This window comes from Chlorocebus sabaeus, chromosome 24 (genome assembly GCF_047675955.1).
Source record: "Chlorocebus sabaeus isolate Y175 chromosome 24, mChlSab1.0.hap1, whole genome shotgun sequence".
Lineage (NCBI taxonomy): Eukaryota > Metazoa > Chordata > Mammalia > Primates > Cercopithecidae > Chlorocebus > Chlorocebus sabaeus.
In genome coordinates this window covers 30,840,036-30,863,855 of record NC_132927.1, presented here as the reverse complement: position 1 = coordinate 30,863,855, position 23,820 = coordinate 30,840,036, and the positions used below count along the sequence as shown (strand labels likewise).

Genomic DNA, 23,820 nt, shown 5'->3' with positions numbered 1-23,820 from the left:
ACAAACAGTAAAATGAAGTAAAAGTGAAGTACTAAGTATTAAAAATAGGCAAATATTTTTCTATATGTACGTTTTCAGCATTACCTCCAGGTAAAGTATACCAGAACAACCAGTTCGTTTCTAAAAGGAAAATTGCATACCAATTTTCCTATCCCAATTTTTCTATTCCTATAAGAAATGAAAGACACAATGAGTTTTGTCAATAAAACTTTAGGAATATCTGCACATGTACATTTACATTCAAGTTGATAACACTAGTGGTTTCATTTCAATGCAAATGATGCTAGAGAACTCTGACATTTCAGACATGGTCATATAAATGCTATTTGAAATTCTTTATCTTGATACAGATCTTGATTGTGAATCTCTTGATGATAGATGTGCAGCTAATTTGTCCCGAAACTCATGAAGATAATTGTATTGCTGAAAAAAGTAAAGATACATTGGAATACACTGTGGAAAACTAGTTATCAGTGTGGGCACAATACTAGCAGGTATCAGGAATAAAAAATACTTGCTAAGCACAATTCTACATCTTTTTGGGTAAGGAAGCATTTGTATTGTGGGGAAGTTTTATCTTTTAGTAAAGCCATATACTAGTGTGAAAAACTATTGTTCTACAAGTCTCTAAAAATCAGAAGGTGAAATGAAATGTAGATGGATGTAAGTCTAAAATCCTTTCTCTCTTTACTTACAGGACCAAATAAGATTTTAAAAGTACATAATGACATTATTTTTGCTAACGTTTTTCCCCCCTGGTAAGTAAGGGCAGAGCACTTTCTACAGCAAGTGACTGGTATATGTAAGAAAACCCATTTCTTAATTTATAGAAGCCCTAGTCGTCTGCTTTTTGTGATGACATAATCCACTAGGAATAATTTTCATAGACAATATTTTTTAAAAACAAACTATCACTAATCTTAGCAGATAAGCAAAATAAAAGCCTTAAATAATTTATTTGGGGTTTTAATAGCTTCCCAGAAGATATTCTTACTCTGCCAATCATCTCATTTCATACCCTTATTGAGAAGAGGAAACTGCATTGCTAACACCAGCAAGCCTGTTTGCCAGAGAATGCTGAGGTGATAAACTGACAGTCTGTAGTAATGTGGGCTTAATTATCAGCAATGTTAAAGAGGTGAAACATATGGATATTCATATATACATCTGGCCATGGCCATGTATTTTGTTTTCAAGAGAAGGGAGATGAACTTTTTGGATTTGAAGCATCATTTTTTTTTTTTTTTTTTTTTTTGAGAAAGGGTCTTGCTTTGTCACCCAGTCTGGAGTGTAGTAGTGTGATCTCGGCTCACTGCAACCTCTGCCTCCCCGGTTCAAGTGATTCTTGTGCCTCAGGCTCCCAAGTAGCTGAGACTACAGGCACACACAACCACCCCTGGCTAATTTTTATATTTTTCCTAGGGACAAGGTTTTGTTATGTTGGCCAGGCTGGTCTCGAACTCCTGGCCTTAAATGATCCACCCAGCTCAGCCTCCCAAAGTGCTAGGATACAGGCATGAGCCACCGCGCCTGGCCGTATCATTTGGTTTTAACATAAGGGGAGTTCTCTGTTTCAGACCTGTACAGTGGAGTGGATCTTGTATAGATTGTCCCATTAATGACCTTATTTAAGCCCTAAGAATCAGGTTCCTTGGTGCATTTATCAGTAATTATGGTAATTCACTGTTAATGACACTGGATTAGAATTCTAACCCTGGGAAGATGGGCTGTCAAGTCTAGGGAGCTGCCTAATGGCCAGGATTCTTTGGTGCCCACTCCTCTGATGAGTGGATTCTAATGCTGAGAGGGCACGCTTCCAAAAGGAAGGCACATTAGCTTTACAGATCTACGAAATGAAGTGAAATCTGCAGAAACTTTTCAGTAACATGATTAATACAATATCTTTGGCATTGCTAGTGCAGTGTTTTGAAGTGTTAGGGGAATATACATGTGGAAGATGTCCCCAGTTATCTACCGCAAAGGATAATTAGCACTGCTTTCCATTTTTTGTATTATAGTCATTCATCTATGTTTATTAAATGTTTTGGTGATATAATAGGATCTTCCATATATTTTTTTGGCCGAGAATCTACCCAAGAACCTACCAAGTTTACATTAATAATAACCATCTCATTGTTCTAGGTGAGGGGATCCATTCCCAAAACTGACTGGGGTAAAAACTGAGCCGTAGGTAGATCCTGGAAAAGTAAACCAAGAAGTTCAAATTTCCATTATCTTGTTTGAAATACTGTGTGCTTTTTTAGACTACCTGGATTATATTTACATGTAAATTTTTAAAAACTAAAAGCATAAGCAAGTGGAGTGGCATTTGAATAATGAGTGCTTTGGATTTTCATTTCACTGCCTTTTGGTTACATATGAATCTGTATGTGTAACAGTGACCCCAACCACAACCAAGCAAGCACCGCCCACCTCCTCACCTTGATGGTCTGTATTGCCCCAGATCCTCTTAGGTCTCGCAGGCTGTCTATGGCTTGCTCTGGTGATATTGTGTCAGACAGGTATAGTAGGAGACAAGCAGCTACTAATGGAACATGACAGAAAAATAGTATGTTGCTAAATAATTAGTGACAGGGTAGAGCATTTTATATTTAATAAGACTTCTGTTGATACAGAAGACTAGTGTTAATTGTTCCAAATGAATTAAAAGACTGAGACTTTTAGTGTGTGTTTTTGACAGTTAAATTATGATCTTAAATGACCATATGGTTGAATTAAAGTTTAACACTGGCTTCATTCTTTCATCCATTTAAAGTGTTCATCCATTCAGTGATTTTAGCATATTCACAGACATGTGCAACCATCATCACAGTCAATTTTAAAGCATTTCATCACCTCAGAAAGAATTGTACCCTTTTGCTATCATCCTCTATTCCCCATCAACCCCTGCCCTAGGCAACCACTAGTCTACTTTGTAGATCTGCCCCTATTCTGAGCAATCACATAAATGGAAACACACAATATTTTTGTGTGTGTGTCTGACTTCTCTTAGCATAATGTGTTCAGGGTTCATACATATTGTAGCTTATGTCTGTATTTAATTCCTTTTTATGATCAAATAATATTCCATTGTATGGATATGCCACATTGTTTTTATCCATTTGTCAACTGATGGGCATTTTAGGCTGTTTCCATTTGTTGGCTATTATGATTAATGCTGCTATAAACATTTGTATACAAGTTTGTGAATATATACTTTGGAGTGAAATTGCTGGGTCATATGTTAATATTTACCTGTTTGAGGAACTACTGCCAGACTATTTTCCAAAGCAGCTGGACCATTTTACATTCCCACCAACAGCGTATGAGGGTTCGAATTTCTCTACATCCTTGCCAATACTTGCTATTTTTCATGTTTTTTATAATACCCTTCCTAATGGGTGTCAAGTGGTATCCACTGTAGTTCTGATTTGCATTTCCTGATGATTAATGATGCTGAGCATCTTTTCATGTGCTTATTGACTATATGTGTGTCTTGCCTGAAAAAAGGTTTATTCGGATACTTTGCCCATTTTTCAATTATGTTGTTTGTTTATTATTGTTATTATTATTTTTTTTTGAGAGACAGAGGATCTCACTTTGTCATCTAGGCTGGAGTGCAGTGGCGTAAACTTGGTTCACTGGTGCCTTGACCTCCTGGGCCCAAGCAGTCCTCCAGCCTCAGCCCCACAGGACCTGGGACTACAGGCATGCACCACTATGCCTGGCTCATTTTTGTATTTCTTGTAGAGATGGGGTTTCACCATGTTGCCCATGCTGTTCTCAAACTCCTGAACTCAGGTGATCTGTCTGCCTTGGCCTCCCAAAGTGCTGAGATTACAGGCATAAGCCACGACGCCTGGCCTATCTTTTTATTACTGAGTTGTAAGAGTTCTTTTTATATTCTGGATATAAATCCCTTATTAAATATATAGATTGCAAATATTTTTTCCCCATTCTATGGGTTGTCTTGTCATTTTGATAGTATTTTTTGAAACACAAAAGCTTTCAATTTTAATGTCATCCAACACTAAAAAAACATAACTAACTACTCCAGTGTGGCATTTCATGAACTCTTTTTGTTTTTCCTAGTACATTTAAAAAATTTTTTAAATTAACATATAGTAACTTCAGTATTTGTAAATAGTTACCCATGGAAACTATTTGGAAGTTACTGTATTATAACACCTACACAGGAAGAACATCAAAAAATGTTAAAAAATAAGAATGCAGGTGTTAAGACTTGTAAATGATGTTTTGCCAGAATCCTCCAGAACAATGCTGAAACTACCTCCCACTCCCAGCCAAGCTTTCCAGGGAACACCATGGTTAGGGCCGTCAGTCATCCTTTGAGTCTTAGCAAACTTACATTGTGGTTGGTTCCATTTTAATACAAAATGAGCATATGGTCTGGAAAGAGAAGTTTGTCTATTTACAGGTTAAAAAAATAATAGAAATATATTTCTTACCAAGACAAGATCTCCCAAGTCCTCCATAGCAGCTGAAAGGGAAATACAGTTTTGAAGTTCGTACATTTCATTCCATCCCTAGTTACAACTAAAGACTTGCTCTTTCTGCCTTCTATTTACAACTCTAATGCCTAGCACGGTGCCTTGCACAGGAAGATTAATAAATATTTTTGATTTAATCAACTGAGAGCAAGGTGTGCTTCTTTCTTTGTTGGGAGAATTCTGAATACCTCTAAACATCAAGATAGGCAGAGTCTTTTTATTGACCTCTTTAGGCTCCAAGATCCACATCTGAGAAATGGAGAATGTTACCAATAGATAGAAATCAGACGTTTACCAACTGTCATTTTGATTATTCCTCTGTCTAAACAAAACCTGAGTGGTTACCGGACAAATGCCATGTAGATAATAACTATTCATTATCTAAAGGAGTTCAGAGGTAGGGTATCACTGAAGTCTGGAGCATGGGCTCTGGAGCACCACTGCCTGGGCTTGAGTCCTGGCTCTGCCACTTACTACATGTGTAAAGCTAAGCAAGTTATTTAATCTCTCTGGGACTCAGCCTTTTCACCTGTAAAATGGTGATAGCAATAGTATGTACATCGGAGTGAGGATTAAATGAGGCTCACAAATGAGTGAGCATTTGCCAAGGACTTAGAACACAGCTTTGCGCAGAGTAAGAAGTAAATGAACGTTAGCTGCTGTTATCTAGCACTGTGAAGAAATTAGCAGTTTTGTATAACTGGATTTTCCAGAAAAATGGAGATTAACCCTCAGTAGCAAAACTATTCATTTAAATCATTTTCAAAGATCCTAAAACATGTATTACATGCTTCCTAATGTACTTAGAGGGTATACTGAACCTAAATTAGTGTGGATGACTTATCATTAAGGACATTAATTACTGTATTGTATTGTATTGTAGGTAAAGCTGTAGATAAATATCTTGCTTTAGGATGTGAAATAGAGGACCAAATAGGTACTGACCCCTAGCCTTACTCATGAACTTGCTTTCTACAAAGTGTTCCAGACATAGGCCTGTTTCAGAGATCTGGATCTACCATATAAAGGTAGAGGCTGGGCATAATGGCTCAGGCCTATAATCCCAGCACTTTGGGAGGCCAAGCTGCGAGGACTGCTTGAGTCCAGTAGTTCAAGACCAGCTTTGGCAACAAAGCGAGACCCCGTCTCTATTTAAAAAAAAAAAAAAAAAAAAAGGCCTGGCATGGTGGCACACACCTGTAGTCCTAGCTACTCGGGAGCCTGAGGTGGGAGGATCGCTTGAGCCTGGGAGTTCAAGGCTACAGTGAGCTATGACAGTGCCACTGCACTCCAGCCTGGGTGACAGAGAGAGACAACTGTCTTATTAAAAAAAAAAAAAATCGAGATAGAACACTTCAGTGTCTTTTTGCAAGATTAATACTATTTTATACCTTTTGCTATTTTCATCTTTTTTCTTCTATTTGATGAACTCCTACTTATCTTTTAAAACCTCAAATTTCATTTCCTAAAATGCCTTTGTGCTCCTACAGAAAGGATCATTTTCCTGTGTGCCGCCTCTTGTCTTACTGCACTTCAGTGGTAGTGCTGTTAGTTACAGGTTCCTCGAAGGTGGGGACTGTGCCTCCTTTGGTAGTCTCAGCGTGTGGTACGTGGTAGGTGTTACCGGTTGAATTATGTCCCCCTAAAAGACATGCTGAAGTCCTTATCCTGTACATGTGAGTGGGACTTTATTCAGAATTAGAATCTTTGCAGGTATATTCAAATTAAGATAAATTAGAGCGGGCCCTCATCCTAGATGTCTAGTGTCCCTACAAGAGGACAACACCATGCAAAGACAGACACACAAGGAATCATGTGACAACAGAGGCAGACTGGAGGGATTCGGCTGCAAGCCAAGGCCTGCCACGGATTGACAGCCACCACCAGAAGCTAGGAAGAGGCATGGAAGGACTCTCAGTCTCAGGGGGCACGGCTCTGCTCTCATCTTAATTTTGGACTTACATTCTCTAGAAATGGGAAAAAAGAAATTTCTGTTGTTTTCAGCTACCCGGTTTGTGGTACTTTGTTACAATAGCCCCAGGAAACTACAAAATACAGTAGGAAAGCAGTGTTGTTCACCAATTTATAAAGGGCTGCAAATGTCCAGGCAGAACCAGTGAGATGGCACTGGTAGACAACAGGACAGTGAAAAAGGTTTACCAGACCCTGTTGCTGAAGGATAAGCACTATAGCTGTCTAGAAGTGTGGGTCCTCAAGGATGGCAGAATGGATAGGAAATAAACTAGTCACTATGGGACACCTTTGAAAGCTCGAGGATGATGAAAAATTCCAGTTGTCAGATGCTTTATTTTATGGGAGACTGAAACATTCAGCATATGCAAAGTCACCCATCTACTGTCTATCCTGTTTGTAGTCTGCACAAACATCAGAGCATTTGGGTTGCCAGAACCAGCTAGAGTAGAATTTGTTAAGCTTCACTTTGCTAAACAGAGCTAGTTTGATTTCTGGAAACTTTTCAGTAAAGGCAGCTTTCAAAAATTTATTTGAAAAAAAAAAATCTCAAAATGGTTTGAAAAATAGGGCCATATATTGGAAAATATTTTTCCCCAGCTACATTTAACTATCTAATGCTATTTTACATATATGTATCAGCACCTTTCACATCAACAACTGGATCTATTTGAAATTTAGCTTTTATAATTAGTACTGGATAAGTGACTATGCTTTTCCATAGAGGAAGATGGGAAATAATAGGATGTAGAATGGCTTCTAGTTCTTTACTGCATATTCTGCAAACTGTATTTCTCTGTATGTCAGAGTTCAGTTTGGCCACAAACAGGTGTGTGTCTCCAAAGACCCTCATACTAGTTGGTTTGCCTTCAGAACTGGCACTGTTGGCACAAGGCCCCTGGGCTACAGGTTTAAGGAGAGATGTTAGCTGGGCTTGTCCTATCACTAGGTGCCCTGAGAACCTCATGGCTATTTGATGTAATTTCTATACTTCTAGCTCAAAGCAATGCCCTTAAGGACCTTAGGGCTTTTGAGGTTGTAAACTTTTAATACCCTACCTTATTCCAGAAAGGATTAAGCAGGTTATTAGACTATGAAACGTACATTATGCATAGCAAAGGCCAGTTTCCTCCCCATGGCTGGCTCTCTGTTGCTTTGTGTGTTTCACTTCTGGCAGAGCATTTCTTGTTTATTACCCACATTGCCCCTTTGAATCTTTGCCATGCTAGTATCTACTGCCCACTGCCACTCTCTCTGGCCTTCCTCCAAGCTGCTTTTCTTTCTTCCTCATTTTGTCCCCTTTCCTTAACCTATTTTATTTTGTTTTAAATTTTCACACCAGCGGCTTGTGTTTTTATAGCCACTGACACACAATGAGAGGCTGTCTTTCAATCTGTTAGCAGAGTCATATCATCAAATGTAATTTTCAAGTCATATTTTTAGGATTGCTTGTTGCTTACAGATAAATTTTTGGTAGCTAATTTTGAAAAAATCGACTTTATTCTTTTTTTTTTTTTTTTTAGATGGGTTCTCCCTGTCACCCAGGCTGGAGTGCAGTACTGTCATCTTGGCTCACTGCAACGTCTGTCTCCCAGGCTCAAGCAGTGCCCCCACCTCAGCCTCCTGAGTAGCTGGGACTACAGGCACGTACCACCATGCCTGGCATGTTCTTTTGTATATTTTTTGCAGAGATGGGGTTTTGCCATGTTGCCCAGGCTGGTCTCGAACTCCTGAGCTCAACTGAACCACCACAACAGCCTCCCAAAATGCCGGGATTACAGGCGCGAGTCACTGCACCTGGCCAAAAAGTTGATTTTCTTGCTGTTGAAAGCAACTAAGCAATTGAAAAGCTAGTAAGTGAGGTGGTGATGGTGAGGAGGGGAAAGGAGGGTCCCAAAATTGCCACTAAAGGTCTAAGACTAAAGGAAAGAAATAAAAACAAAGCTTGTAACCTTGTTCTAATAATTTCTAAATCTACTCATTTATTGTCCCTACTCTTGAAAAGTAATAACAGCACATATTTGACTACTTACCCTGTACCAGACATTGTGCCAGTGCTTTTCTAGTGCATTATTACCTTTTAATCCTTACAACGAACTAGGAAGTGGGTAATAACGGAATAGGGCTACCATGATTCTAGAAATCATTTTGACTGTGACATTTCTCCCGTAGTGTATGGAGAAAAGAGAACGTACTGTATTAAGGTTTTCCGGTAATTTTTAAGGCAGATTGTTAGCTCTTCCATTATTTCACAGCAGCTGGCTATGTCAGGAGTCCCTCCATCTGCGATTGGATGATGATGGGTGATAATTCCACATTGCTGGTAGAGATCCAGAAGGTTTGGGACTCTATATTTTGACAGTTCCCCTCTGGTGCAGAAAACAAATATGTCTTGTATACCACAGCTCTTTAGTTCTTCTGCCAATAGACCAGGATACACAGACACACACACATAGAAAACACCGCACATTTAAATACCATCAAGAGGGAGAATATGAAGTTAAGTTTCTTAAGCCAAACTAATACCAAATGACAATCTATAAATCTGAAGTGCCTATTGATATGTCTGAATCAAAAGATGACTAGAATTAAACCTCATTTTACAAGTCAAAATGCCTTTTACTGAATTGCAAAATAAGTCAATTGCTGTTCTTGCAAAAAAATTTTTTTTTGCAATAAATACTGCTTTAAAATAACTCTTTTTTCTTTTTTTTTTTGAGACAGAGTCTCGCTCTGTCACCAGGCTAGAGTGCAATGGCATGATCTTGGATCACTGCAACCTCTGCCTCCCAGGTTCAAGCGATTCTCCTGCCTCAGCCTCCCAAGTAGCTGGGACTACAGGCATGTGCCACCACATCTGGCTAATTTTGTATTTTTAGTAGAGATGGGGTTTCACCATGTTAGTCAGGCTGGTCTTGAACTCCCGACCTCAGGTGATCCACCCACCACAGCCTCCCAAAGTGCTGGGATTACAGGCATGAGCCACCACGCCCGGCATAAAATGACTCTTAAAACACTTAAAATTGAGTAGCAAAAATGGTTGATTTTGTGAGAAAAAGAAAAAAAGTGCTATCAATTAAGGAATGATAGATCTATGTTCAATTAAGGAATGATAGTACTTTTTTTCTTTTTCTCACAAAATCAACCATGTCTGTTATTTAATCACTTAGCTGTTTGCTTGACTCTGAGTATTGTATATAAAATCTCCAGCATGGCCATGGTGTCAGAGTGCTAGTATTCTCCCTCGTATCTGCACTGGAACATATCCTTGAGTATTTAATTTTATAGACTAGGTCGCCAGAAAATAAAACATTACCTGTATTAAATTTATGTGACCTAGCTCTTTTCATTATAATGATATGAACACTATAGGCATTCTATACACTGGGACTTCTTTATGGCAATATTAACTAAAGAGGATTTGGTTTAAAATAAGTAACTCTGGCTGATCTAAGTGCCCCCAACTCCAGCCCTCTCCCTGCCCCTTAAATCCAAGGACATTTAGCTATTTAAGTACAAAGCACCTTCTCATGAACTAATCCCTGAGATGTATAGTACTGTACATCTATTTGCCTCTTGTACACATTTGGTAATTTTTATTATCCAGTCATTTTCCAGTTTTCTGAGAAAGGTCTAGGAAGGTATCTCAGGAACTGCTGTGGGGAGATTCTAGGTCTCCAATCAAACAAATTGACCTGTTTTATGTACTGGGTTCCATTTAAGATTTCATTACAGAAAAAAAAAAGTTTTTAGAAAAAAAATTGGAAACTGGTTTTATAGAAAATGCTAAATGAATATGACATTCCAAAATGTACAAGACAGACTTTGAACCAATGATTTAAATTACATATATTTTGCTTATGACCTAAATGTTCTCCAAATGGAAATTTCCTTGCATGGTGGGTGTGTCTAAAGCAGAAAATTTTTATAAATGCTACAAGGGTCAACTATCTATTAGCGTCTTTAAGTCTTTTTTTGGTAGGTAAGGAATACTTTTTTTTTTTTTTTTTTTTTTGAGGCAGGGTCTTGCTCTGCCAGCAGGTTGGAGTGCAGTAATGTAATCTCAGCTCACTGCACTCCAGCCTGGGTGACAGAGCAAGACCTTGTCATCTTGGCACCATCTCAGCTCATTGCGGCTTTGACATCCCGGGCTCAAGTGATCCTCCCACCTCGGCCTCCCAAGTTGCTGGGACTACAGGCACGTGCCATCATGCCCAATTAATTTTTGTATTTTTTTCAGAGACAGGGTTTTGCCTTGTTGCCCAGGCTGTCCTCGAACTCCTGAGTTTAAGCGATCTACCTGCCTCGGCCTACCAAAGTGCTGGGATTACAGGTGTGGAACCAATGCACCTGGCCAGGAATAAATTTTTAAAAGTACATTAGCAAACTGATGTTCCAGAATAACCAGGAAAAGGTTTTAAGATTCAAAAAATCTATACTGGTCAGAATCAAGCAATATATACATTTTAATTTGCCATACTATAAGGACATTGGTAGGACTAGTAGGTTTGAGACATTCTAGGCCACTCAGAATAAAATCTTTCGAAAATTCACATTTGTTAGTATCATGCAATATGTAAATTCCAAATTGGTGAAGATTATGAGGATTATTAGACTGTGGCTATAATGGCATGAACATACTTGATCATGCAACAACCAGTTCCCATTCTGTCTTTTCCATCTAGATGCTGGCTCTCAAAATTTTCCATACAGGATTCACAATTTCACTGCTAACTTGGAGTTCCCAGCTCATGCTTAATTTCTACTACCACAGTCAAGTCTGCAAGGAACGGTAAAGACCAGGGAAGAGCAATATGTCAGTTTTCTATTTACATCCTTTTTTCCTGCCAACTTCTACATTCTAACCTCAAATGTAGTTTATATGTATAATATAACTATAACAATCAGTGAAAAGCAAAGCCATGGTTAGGTAAATGATGGTCTTCACAAATACCTCTTTACATATCAGAATAAGTCTATAGTTTAAAACTTCACAAAATACTGAAAATTTATTGTTGTATTAAAAATAAACTATGATTTGTTCTTTTTGAGAGAGAGATTTTCAGTGCTATTTATTTAAAAACCCATTAGTGTGGTTGTGTGATATTATACCTACCTGTATCTTTTTGGACATTTCTTCTAACATCTTTAAATTTACAACCTATAAGTAATAATAAAGTAAGTAAAAAAGTCAGTTTTTGGTCATATGTAACAGGTATGTTTAAACACTTATATAGCTACATTATAAAGTCATTTCACAAAATCATTTATATGTTTCAATTACATTTTGAATATGAATTTCAATTTCTGATATTTCTAGGAATATAATCAAAGGGATTCATCCTAATCAAGGATTCTGTATTCTATGTTTCTTCTGTAACAAGTACCTGGTTGTAGTCCTCAGCCTCATTTGTACCCCAGGATATAAGCTTTATTAAGATTGGCAAAGCACAACTGTAGGGCTGTGACTGCAGATCTGGAAGCGGTGAAAGGTAGATCTGTGTTCCTTTAACTATAGTCCACTGTGAGGGCTTCGCAAAGTGTGTTCGCCAGTGCTGATGGTCTGTGAAATTTACTTATTACCCAGTACAGAGAATGATATGTTAGTTGACCAAATACTTGTTCTAAGTATATTGTTGGCACGGATATGGTGAAAAGGGAACACTTTTACACTGCTGGTAGGAATGTAAATTAGTACAACCACTATGGAAAACAGTGTGGAGATGCCTTAAAGAACTAAAAGTAGATCTACCATTTGGCCAACAATCCTACTAGTAGGTATATACCCAGAGGAAAAGAAGTCATTATATGAAAAAGACACCTGCACACACGTTTACAGCAACATAATTTGCAATTGCAAACATGTAAAACTAGCGCAAATGCCCATCAATCAATGAATGGATAAAGAAAATATGGGATTCCTGGGCAAGATGGCCGAATAGGAACAGCTCTGGTCTGCAGCTCCCAGTGAGACCAATGCAGAAAGAAGATGGGTGATTTCTGCATTTCCAACTGAGTGGTACCTGGAATGCCAGCGATACAGAACCATTCACTCCCCTGGAAAGGGGGCTGAAGCCAGGGAGCCAAGTGGTCTTGCTCAGTGGATCCCACCCCCAACGGAGCCCAACAAGCTAAGATCCACTGGCTTGAAATTCTCGCTGCCAGCACAGCAGTCTGAAGTCAACCTGGGATGCTCAAGCTTGGTGGGGGGAGGGGTGTCCACCATTATTGAGGCTTGAGTAGGTGGTTTTCCCCTCACAGTGTAAACAAAGCCAGCCGGAAGTTCGAACTGGATGCAGAACCCACCACAGTGCAGAAAGGCCACTGTAGCCAGACTGCCTCTCTAGATTCCTCCACTCTGGGCAGGGCATCTCTGAAAGAAAGGCAGCAGCCCTAGTAGAAGCTTATAGATAAACTCCCATCTCCCTAGGAGAGAGCAGTTGGGGAAAGGGATGGCTGTGGATACAGCTTCAGCAGACTTAAACATTCCTGCCTTGCTGGCTCCGAAGAGAGCAACAGATCTCCCAGCACAGTGCTCAAGCTTTGTTAAGGGACAGACTGCCTCCTCAAGTGGGCCCCTGAACCCCGTGCCTCCTAACGGGGAGACACCTCCCAGCAGGGGTCGACAGACACCTCGTACAGGAGAGCTCCAGCTGGCATCTGGCAGGTGCCCCTCTGGGAGGAAACTTCCAGAGGAAGGAGTAGGCAGCAATCTTTGCTGTTCTGCAGCCTCCGCTGGTGATACCCACACAAACAGGGTCTAGAGTGGATCTCCAGCAAATTCCGGCAGACCTGCAGCAGAGGGGCCTGACTATTACAAGGAAAACTAACAAACAGAAAGCAATAGCATCAATATCAACAAAAAGGACGCCCACACAGAAACCCCATCCAAAAGTCACCAACATCAAAGACCAAAGGTAGATAAATCCACAAAGATGAGAAAAAACCAGTGCAAAAAGGCTGAAAATTCCAAAAACCAGAACGCCTCTTCTCCTCCAAAGGATCACAACTCCTTGCCAGCAAGGGAACAAAACTGGACAGAGAATGAGTTTGACGAATTGAAAGAAGTAGGCTTCAGAAGGTGGGTAATAATGAACTCCTCCAAGCTAAAGGAGCATGTTATAACCCAAAAGGAAGTTAAGAACCTTGATAAAAGGTTAGAGGGACTGCTAACTAGAATAACCAGTTTAGAGAAGAACATAAACGACCTGATGGAGCTGAAAAACACAGCACGAGAACTTCGTGACGCATACACAAGCATCAATAGCAGAATCGATCAAGTGGAAGAAAGGATATCAAATGCTGGAGATCAACTTAATGAAATAAAGTGTGAAGACAAGATTAGAGAGAAAGGAATTAAAAGGAATGAACAAGGCCTCCAAAAATATGGGACTACGTGGAACAACCAAACCTATGTTTGACTGGTGTACCTGAAAGTGACGGGGAGAATGGAACCAAGTTGGAAAACACACTTCAGGATTTTTTTTTTTTTTTTTTTTTTGTTGAGACGGAGTCTCGCTCTGTCACCCAGGCTGGAGTGCAGTGGCTGGATCTCAGCTCACTGCAAGCTCCGCCTCCCGGGTTTACGCCATTCTCCTGCCTCAGCCTCCCAAGTAGCTGGGACTACAGGCGCCCGCCACCTCGCCCGGCTAGTTTTTTGTATTTTTTAGTAGAGACGGGGTTTCACCGTGTTAGCCAGGATGGTCTCGATCTCCTGACCTCATGATCCGCCCGTCTTGGCCTCCCAAAGTGCTGGGATTACAGGCTTGAGCCACCGCGCCCGGCCACACTTCAGGATATTATCCAGGAGAACTTCCCCAACTTAGAAAGACAGGCTGACATTCAAATTCAGGAAATATAGAGAACACCACAAAGATACTCCACGAGAAGAGCAACCCCAATGCACATAATCATCAGATTCACCAAGGTTGAAATGAAGGAAAAAATGTTAAGGGCAGCCAGAGAGAAAGGTCTGGTTACCCACAAAGGGAAGCCCATCAGACTAACAGTGGCTCTCTCTGCAGAAACCCTACAAACCAGAATAGAGCAGGGGCCAATATTCAACATTCTTAAAGAAAATAATTTTCAACCCAGAAACTTAGTCAAACTAAGTTTCCTAAGTGAAGGAGAAATAAAATCCTTTACAGACAAGCAAATGCTGATGGATTTTGTCCCCACCAGGCCTGTCTTACAAGAGCTCCTGAAGGAAGCACTAAACCTGGAAAGGAACAACTGATATGAGCCACTGCAAAAACATACCAAATTGTAAAGACCATCGACGCTATGGAGAAACTGCATCAACTAATGGGCAAAATAACCAGCTAGCACCATAATGACAGGATCAAATTCACACATAACAATATTGACCTTAAATGTAAATGGGCTAAATGCCCCAATTAAAACACACAGACTGGCAAATTGGATAAAGAGCCAAGACCCATTGGTGTGCTATATTCAGGAGACTCATCTCACATGCAAACACATAGGCTCAAAATAAAGGGATGGAGAAATATTTACCAAACAACGGAAAGCAAAAAAAAGCAAGGATTGCAATCCTAGTCTCTGATAAAACAGACTTTAAACCAACAAAGATAAAAAAAGACAAAGAAGGGGATTATGTAATGGTAAAGGGATCAATGCAAAAAAGAGCTAACTATCCTAAATACATACACACCCAATATAAGAGCACCCAAGATTCATAAAGCAAGTTCTTAGAGACCTACAAAGAGACTTAGACGCCCACACAATAATAGTGGGAGACTTTAACACCCCACTGTCAATATTAGGCAGATCAATGAGACAGAAAATTAGCAAGCATATCCAGGACTTGAACTCAGCCCTGGACCAAGCAGAACTAATTAACATCTACAGAACTCTCCACTCCAAATCATCAGAATATACATTCTTCTCAGCACCACATCACACTTATTCTAAAACTTACCACATAATTGGAAGTAAAACTCTACTCAGCAAATGCAAAAGAACAGAAATCATAACAAACAGTCCCTCAGACCACAGTGAAATCAAATTAGAATAAGAAACTCACTCAAAACCGCACAACTACATGGAAACTGAACAACCTGTTCCTGAATGACTACTGGGTAAATTAAGGCAGAAAAAAAGAAGTTATTTGAAACCAATGAGAACAGAGACACAATGCACCAGAATCTCTGGGCCACAGCTAAAGCAGTGTTTAGAGGGAAATTTATAGCACTAAATGCCCACATGAGAAAGCAGGAAAGATCTAAAATCGACACCCTAACATCACAATTGAAAGAACTAGAGAAGAAAGAGCAAACAAATTCAAAAGCTAGCAGAAGACAAGAAATAACTAAGATCAGGCTGGGCATGGTGGCTCACGCCTGTAATCCCAGCATCTTGGAAGACCAAGGCGGGTGGATCACAAGGTCAGGAGATCGAGACCATCCTGGCTAACACGGTGAAACCCCGTCTCTACTAAAAATACAAAAAAATTAGCCAGTGTGGTGGTGGTGCCTGTAGTCCCAGCTACTAGGGAGGCTGAAGCAGGAGAACGGCATAAACCCGGGAGGCGGAGCTTGTAGTGAGCTGAGATCGTGCCATTGCACTCCAGCCTGGGCGACAGAGCAAGACTCTGCCTCAAGAAAAAAAAAAAGAAAGGAAATAACTAAGATCAGAGCAGAACTGAAGGAGATAGAGACATAAAAAACCCTTCCAAAAAATCAATGAATCCAGGAGCTGGTTTTTTTGAAAAGATTAACAAAATAGATAGACCACTAACCAGACTAATAAAGAAGTAAAGAGAGAAGAATCAAGTAGACACAATAAAACACGATAAAGGGGATATCACCACTGATCCCACAGAAATACAAACTACCATCAGAGAATACTATAACCACCTCTATGCAAAAAAAACTAGAAATCCAGAAGAAATGGATAAATTCTGGACACATACACCCTCCAAGACTAAACCAGGAAGAAGTCGAATCCGTGAATAGACCAATAACAAGTTCTGAAATTGAGGCAGTAATTAATAGCCTACCAACCAAAAAAAGCCCAGGACCAGACAGATTCACAGCTGAATTCTACCAGAGGTACAAAGAGGAGCTGGTACCATTCCTTCTGAAACTATTCCAAACAATAGAAAAAGAGGGAATCCTCCCCATCTCATTTTATGAGGCCAGCCATCATCCTGATACCAAAGCCTGGCAGAGACACAACAAAAAGGAAAATTTCAGGTCAATATCCTTGATGAACATTGATGCGAAAATCCTCAATAAAATAAAAACCGAAGCCAGCAGCACATTAAAAAGCTCATCCACCACGATCAAGTCGACTTCATCCCTGGGATACAAGGTTGGTTCAACATAATGCAAATCATTAAATGTAATCCATCATGTAAACAGAACCAGTGACAAAACCCACATGATTATCTCAGTAGAACCAGAAAAGGCCTTTGATAAAATTCAACACCTCTTCTTGCTAAAAACACTCAATAAACTAGGTATTGATGGAACGTATCTGAAAATAATAACAGCTATTTATGACAAAGCCACAGCCAATATCATACTGAATGGGCAAAAGCTGGAAGCATTCCCTTTGAAAATGGGCACAAGACAAGAATGCCCTCTCTCACCACTCCTATTCAACATAGTATTGGAAGTTCTTGCCAGGGGAATCAGGCAAGAGAAAAAAATAAAGAGTATTCAAATAGGAAGAGAGGAAGTCAAATTGTCTCTTTTTACAGATGACATGATTGTGTATTTAGGAAACCCCACTGTCTCAGCCCAATATCCCCTTAAGCTGATAAGCAACTTCAGCAAAGTTTCAGGATACAAACTCAATGTGCAAAAATCACAAGCATTCCTATACACCAATAACAGACAAACAGAGAGCCAAATCATGAGTGAACTCCCATTCACAATTGCTACGAAGAGAATAAAATACCTAGGAGTACAACTTACGAGGTATGTGAAGGACTTCTTTAAGGAGAGCTACAAACCATTGCTCAAGGAAATGACAGAGGACACAAACAAATGGAAAAACATTCCATGCTCATGGATAGGAAGAATCAATATCGTGAAAATGGCCATACTGCCCAAAGTAATTTATAGATTCAGTGCTATCCCCATCAAGCTACCATTGACTTTCTTCACAGAATTAGAAAAAACTACTTTAAATTTCATATGAAACAAAAAGAGAGCCCATATAGTCAAGACGATCCTAAGCAAAAAGAACAAAGCTGGAGGCATCACGCTACCTGACTTCAAACTATACTACAAGGTTATAGTAACAAATGCAGCATGGTATACATACCAAAACAGATATATAGACCAATGAAACAGAGGCTTCAGAAATAACACCATACATCTACAACCATCTGATCTTTGACAAACCTAACAAAAACAAGCAATTACGAAAGGATTCCCTATTTAATAAATGGTGTTGGGAAAACTGGCTAGCCATATGTAGAAAACTGAAACTGGACCCCTTCCTTACACCTTATACACAAATTAACTTAGGACGAATTAAAGACTTACACCTAAGACCTAAAACTGTAAAAACTGTAGAAGAAAACCTAGGCAATACCATTCAGCACATAGGCATGGGCAAAGACTTCATGACTAAAACACCAAAAGCAATTGCAACAAAAGCCAAAATTGACAAATGGGATTTAATTAAACGAAAGAGCTTCTGCACAGCAAAAGAAACTATCATCAGAGTGAATAGGCAACCTACAGAATGGGAGAAAATTTTTGCCATCTATCCATCTGACAAAGGTCTAATATCCAGAATCTACAAGGAACTTAAACAAATTTACAAGAAAAAAACAAACACCCCCATCACAAAGTGGGGTTGTAAAGTATAATAAAAACAGAAAATGTGAGATACACACACACCATGGAATACTACTCAGCCATGAAAAGGAACAAAATGGCATTTACAGCAACCTGGGTGGAACTGGAGACTATTATTCTTTTTTTTTTTTTTTTTTTTTGAGACAGAGTCTTGCTCTATTGCCAGGCTGGAGTGCAGTGGTGTGATCTTGGCTCACTGCAACCTCTGCCTCCTGGATTTAAGCAATTCTCCTGCCTCAGCCTCCCAAGTAGCTGGGACTCGCACCACCATGCCCAGCTAATTTTTGTATTTTTACTAGAGACGGGATTTCACCATGGTTTCCAGGATGGTCTCGATCTTCTGACCTCATGATCTGCCCACCTTGGCCTCCCAAAGTGCTGGGATTACGGGTGTGAGTGACTGCACCCAGCCACTGGAGACTATTATTCTAAGTGAAGCAACTCAGGAATGGAAAACCAAACATCACATGTTCTCGCTCATGAGTGGGAGGTAAACTTTGAGAGCACAAAGGCATAAGAATGATACATTGGACTTTGGGGGTGGGGGGAACGGGTCAGAGGGGGATGAAGGATAAAAGACTACACATTAGGTACACTATACACTGCTCTGGTGATGGGTGCACCAAAATTTCAGAAATCGCCACTAAAGAACTTATTCATGTAACCAAACACCACCTGTTCCCCCAAAAGCTACTGCAATAAAAAATAAATTAAAAAAAAATATATATAGAGAGAGGAAGCCCATTATTGTGTTACCCACCTGGAAGAGCACATAAACCGAGAAACTGAGAACAATTCACTCGTGACAAAGATAGCCTGAAAAGAAGAAAAATTTATCACGTTAAGTTTTTTAAAAAGTTATAAATGGAAATTCAGTTTAATCAATATGGGTGCTTGCCACCAAATAAGGGTGTGTTAAAGTTTTACAGTAGTCACAAAATAAGAATTCATAGTTAAATATCAATATGTTGGTCACACACAAAAAATAGAAAGACAAAGTTTTAAAACAGGGACTTATTTGTTTGTTATTATTTAAGTATTAAAAATGACAAATGGCTCATGCCTATGATCCCAGCACTTAGAGAGGCCAAGGCAGGCAGGCTGTTTGAGCCTAGGAGTTTGAGACCAGTCTGGGCAACATGGTGAAATCCTGTCTCTATAAAAACAAGAAAACAAAAAGCCAAGTTAATTTAAATTTACCTTAAAGATAATAATGTCTAGATTGCCAAAAGGTAGTATATGGTGTACTTATGTTATCCTGTGGTATATTACCTGAAATAATTTGTATTAGTGATTTAGGAAAATAAATTGGAAAATGACTGACAATTTTCTCCCCAGCATTTATTCTACGTTACTATTAAAAAAATTTTTTTTGTAGAACTTCCTTAACAGATATGATTTCATATGATGAAAACCACAGGTTTTTGGTTAAAAAGAAATAACATCAAGAAATCACATTCCCAGTTTGCAGCACTCAGGGACAGAGGCTCACCTTGTCTGCACATCAGAAGATGATTTAACAGAAAACAGGAGGCATCATCTAAATACCACCTGACTTTGAAAATTTGATGAATTTTTGTGTTTAAATGGGAGTTTTAAGTAAAAATGGAAGGTTTAATGCTATTTGATGGTAGGACAAAAGACCTTTAGGACTGTCTTTCTCTTCTGACAGTAGGGATGGTGCTTTCTTAAGGAGAGAGAGAGAAAGTATTATATTTGCGGTGATGAGAGAAAGTATTTGATTGCTCATTGTAGAGAATCTGGTATAACCATAAGTCACTTGCCAAGATTAAACGGCTGATTTTATGTAGAAACTTTTTGTTATTGCATTGATGTGCCTTTTATCTTAAACAGTCTGTTGATAGATGCATTACTGTGACATTACTTCTAAGTATTACCTAGGATTTGATTTAATGAGAAATGATTAAATATCTCATCTCATATTTGGTATATTATTCTTTTGTCATAAAAGAATAAGTAGATTTTGGTACTAAATGGGAGATTATTTCAATCCTACCTCTATTTCTTACTTACTTGCTTCTACTAAGGTTTTCTCAACGTATAAAGAAGGGCCAAAAAAAAAGGGTCTTTTTCTATATTATGGACAGTAAATGAATCATGGAGTTAGAAGATCCATTAACAATTAGAATTATATAATCAGAGGGGGATAAACCCTTAATGTTTTCAATATGTGAACTACATTCTACTAAGATTATGATGTAACTAAATTTACATTTATGATGTAGATTGTGACTTTAGCTCATCATTGATCAGAAATGCTAACATACCATGATATCTGAATTGGAGTCTGTTCATCTTCAATAGGCTCTTCGTCTGATGAGTCAAACTCACTTGTTTGTATTGAACTAGGCTTCAAAAGAAATGTTATGTTAAATAACTGTAAATAATTTTTCTGTAGTTTTAGGATAGCTAGTCCTTGTCTAAACACACACTGAATTCATATTTGCAATGTATTCAGTCATCAATCCAGAATATCACCGAGATCAGCAATATTGGTAATAAATGACTGCTATTTACCTTTCTATTAATAATTACAGCACTGCATAGTGGAAAGAGAGTTGGATTGGGAACCAAGACATCTGGCTTCTGATCTTGGTTCTGCCACTTACTGTATACTCTCTGACAAGCTACTTCAGTTGATTCTGGATCTCAGTTTTCCTCAACTATAAAGTGAGGAGATTTATTCATTCACAAATATTTCTTGACCACCTTCATTTGCCAAGCACTGGAGATGCAAAAGATCTATAAGATAAATAGCCTGCCTTCAGTATGGCTGGAGAGATAGATGTGTGCATAGATTACAGAAGAAAGGTATTATGTAAGTGCTGAAATGGAAACAGAACTATATACTGTGGAGCAGAGAAGAGAGTGACTGACCATGTAGGGAGCTGGAGAAGAATTCACAGAGGAAATGCTTTAGCTGGGTTTTGAAGGAAGAGCAGGTTTTTAAGAAGATAGGAAAGGGAGTGTGCGGTGGCTCATGCCTGTAAATCTCGGCACTCTGGGAGGAGAGGGCGGGCGGATCACCTGAGGTCAGGAGTTTGAGACTAGCCTGGCTAACATGGCAAAACCTGGCTCTACCAAAAATATAAAAATTAACTGGGCGTGATGGCACACGCTTATAATCCCAGCTACTCAGGAGGCTGAGGCAGGAGAATCGCTTGAACCCAGGAGGCAGCGGTTGCAGTGAGCCAGGAACACACCACTGCACTCTAGCCTGGGCAACAGGGCATGACTCTGTCAAAAAAAAAAAAAAAAAAAGAAGAAGAAGAAGAAAGAAAGGAAAGAAGGTAAGCCAAGGCCCTTGTATTGAGGAACTGTGATATCAAAATAGAGATGGAGTAGAGGAGATGAAGAAGTAGTTTTGCCCATCCCTTTTCTCAAAAAACAATCCCCACATCGCCTAGTAGTTTGGTGGGGGTGGTGTACGTGAAATAACCTGCCAGTTTTATGAATCACTAGACTAGAGAGATTGAGACAGACTTTGTATGCTGATCTAAGCAGTTGGAACTTAATCCTGCAGCATTTTGACATGGAAGACTTCTACACTCCCTGCTGAAATTTTAAAGAATCAAAAGAAAAAGAAAAAGAAAAACAAAACAGAACAAAACCCATACCCTTTTCTCACTCCCTAGTTGAAACCAATTGAAAGATAAGGAAATGGAGTTTTATTATTGTATATCAAATGGAGTATGCAGCTTAAAGCTGTTGCCACATGTGCCTGCCCCTTGTTCAACCCAGAATTAGACAAATGTATCCACCCAGTCACAGGTGGCCATGGACAGTCTAGGGCTTCTGTGTGCCAGAGAGTGGACCAGAAAGCACCTTCTGCAGGCAGGCAGGTAGCTCCCAAGAGAGAAGGAAAGAAAAAGTTGAGATACTGGTGTTCGGTTCCTTCCAAACTCAGGGATCAGATAACTCAATAGGGACAGGTGGAGAAACAGGCCAGGAGTGAAGGACAGCTGATGTCCCTCCACATGGCAACATAGGGATTAGCAAGTGTAACCACCTAATGCCCTTTCTAGCTCTGAAGCTGTATTTTACAACGGTCTTGGTACTGAAGATCACAGGACGGCCAATTTAGGCTATGTATTTTATTTTTTTCTTTCTTTTTCTTGAGACAGCGTTTTGCTCTGTTGCCCAGGCTGGAGGGCACTGGCGTGGTATTAGCTCACTGCAACCTCTGCCTCTTGGGTTCAAGCTATTCGCGTGGCTCAGCCTCCTGAGTAGCTGGGACTACAGGCGTGCACTACCACGCTCAGCTAATTTTTGTATTTTTAGTAGAGAATGGGTTTCACCGTGTTGGCCAGGCTGGTCTCCAACTCCCGGCCTCAAGTGATCCGCCCGCCTTGGCCTCCCAAAGTGTTGGGATTAGAGGCGCGAGCCACCACCCAGCCCTAGGCTATGCATTTCTATTGCTTTGGCTCTATCTTAAGTATTATGATACACTGCACCCAAAGGAAAGGCTTCCAGTAGGTTGTCAACCCCGGCAGTAGGAAATATGGGTTAGGTGGGGGATCTTCAGCGTCTTGCCTGCATCTGCTTTTTCTTTAAAGCAGCTTTAATGATTCATATTTCAAATTTGTGGGGCCCATTCACCAGGTTTATTCATCCTAACAGAGCTGGACGTTTCTGCTTCCCCAGGCCCGGTGATTCTGAACGTCACGGGAAAAGGGCAGCATTGCCAAGTGGCCCTGGGGCATGGTGACAGCGTTGGTGTCGCCCACAAGCCGCGGCGTGGCATTCGTACTCATGGTTTCCCCAGTGGGCGCAGGGCAGCGGCCGGACGCCCTTTGGGGTTGGGGTATCGCGCCCACTCATCGCTGACACTCAAGTTCCTCGGCTCGGTTTCCTCGGTACAACGAGGCTCGGCCTTCGTTGGCTGGGAGGCTTATGAGACCCCGCAGGGGACAGGCGACAGCCCACAGCAGGTGCACAGCGAATGTCCGTCTTTCCTTCGTCGGCCACCGACCCTGCTCCTTCGTCTCTAGTGCCCGTGCGGGGCAAAGTCACCTCCCCGACCCACAGGACGGTTATGGCGCAAGTCGCAGTGTTACCAGGCTACGGCTGCCCTCCGGCCCAGGATCGGGTCCCCGGGACCGCTTGCGTCCCTGCCGCCTCGCTCCTCCAAGCCCCAGCACGTCCGACTCACCGGCTTCATCGCTGGCCGCCCCAAGTCGAGACCAGTGCCGCCTCTCTCTGCAGCGCCGGCGACTCACCGGTGTCCGGGCCGAGCCCGCGCCCCCTCCGCTTAGCTCACTGGTTCGTCCTCCTGTGAGGTGGGCGCGGCGTCTTCCAGCAACCAATCAGATCCGCTCCTAGCTTCTTACTCCTCCTTCGGATGTCCGAAGGCTCGGCCTCTAATCGCTGATTGGTTCCTAGAAGACCTTTGAAAGACGCGCGGGAGGCGGGCCCTGTGGGACGTTGATTGGCTGGGAGGGCGCCCTCCTCCCGCCAGTTGGGAGAGTGCAGAGGGCGGA

General features: G+C 40.5%; 1 protein-coding gene across 2 annotated transcripts; it reads right to left on the bottom strand.

Moving 5' to 3' along the window:
* Nucleotides 1–194: 194 nt before the first annotated feature.
* CDKN3 (cyclin dependent kinase inhibitor 3) lies at nt 195–23,614 on the bottom strand. 2 transcript variants are annotated; one of them, XM_007986725.3, is made up of 8 exons: nt 23,493–23,614; nt 20,608–20,690; nt 19,080–19,135; nt 11,599–11,643; nt 8,678–8,900; nt 4,470–4,501; nt 2,442–2,545; nt 195–423 (listed from the first exon to the last, which is right to left on the bottom strand). In XM_007986725.3, exons 1-8 carry the CDS (start codon nt 23,499–23,501, stop codon nt 337–339), a joined length of 639 nt encoding a protein of 212 aa, XP_007984916.2. In that variant the 5' UTR covers nt 23,502–23,614; the 3' UTR covers nt 195–336. The 2 variants fall into 2 exon arrangements, with proteins under 2 accessions (XP_007984916.2, XP_072867098.1); XM_073010997.1 differs by lacking the exon at nt 195–423 and adding an exon at nt 2,124–2,198 and having other exon boundaries at nt 23,493–23,591.
* Nucleotides 23,615–23,820: the final 206 nt, after the last annotated feature.

Coding starts and splice junctions, on each gene's coding strand:
- CDKN3 (XM_007986725.3), bottom strand. Junction 19,136..20,607: donor ACTCCAATTCAGATATCATG/GTATGTTAGCAT, acceptor TCTTCTTTTCAG/GCTATCTTTGTCACGAGTGA. Junction 424..2,441: donor GGGCAATACAGACCATCAAG/GTGAGGAGGTGG, acceptor TACTTTTTTCAG/CAATACAATTATCTTCATGA.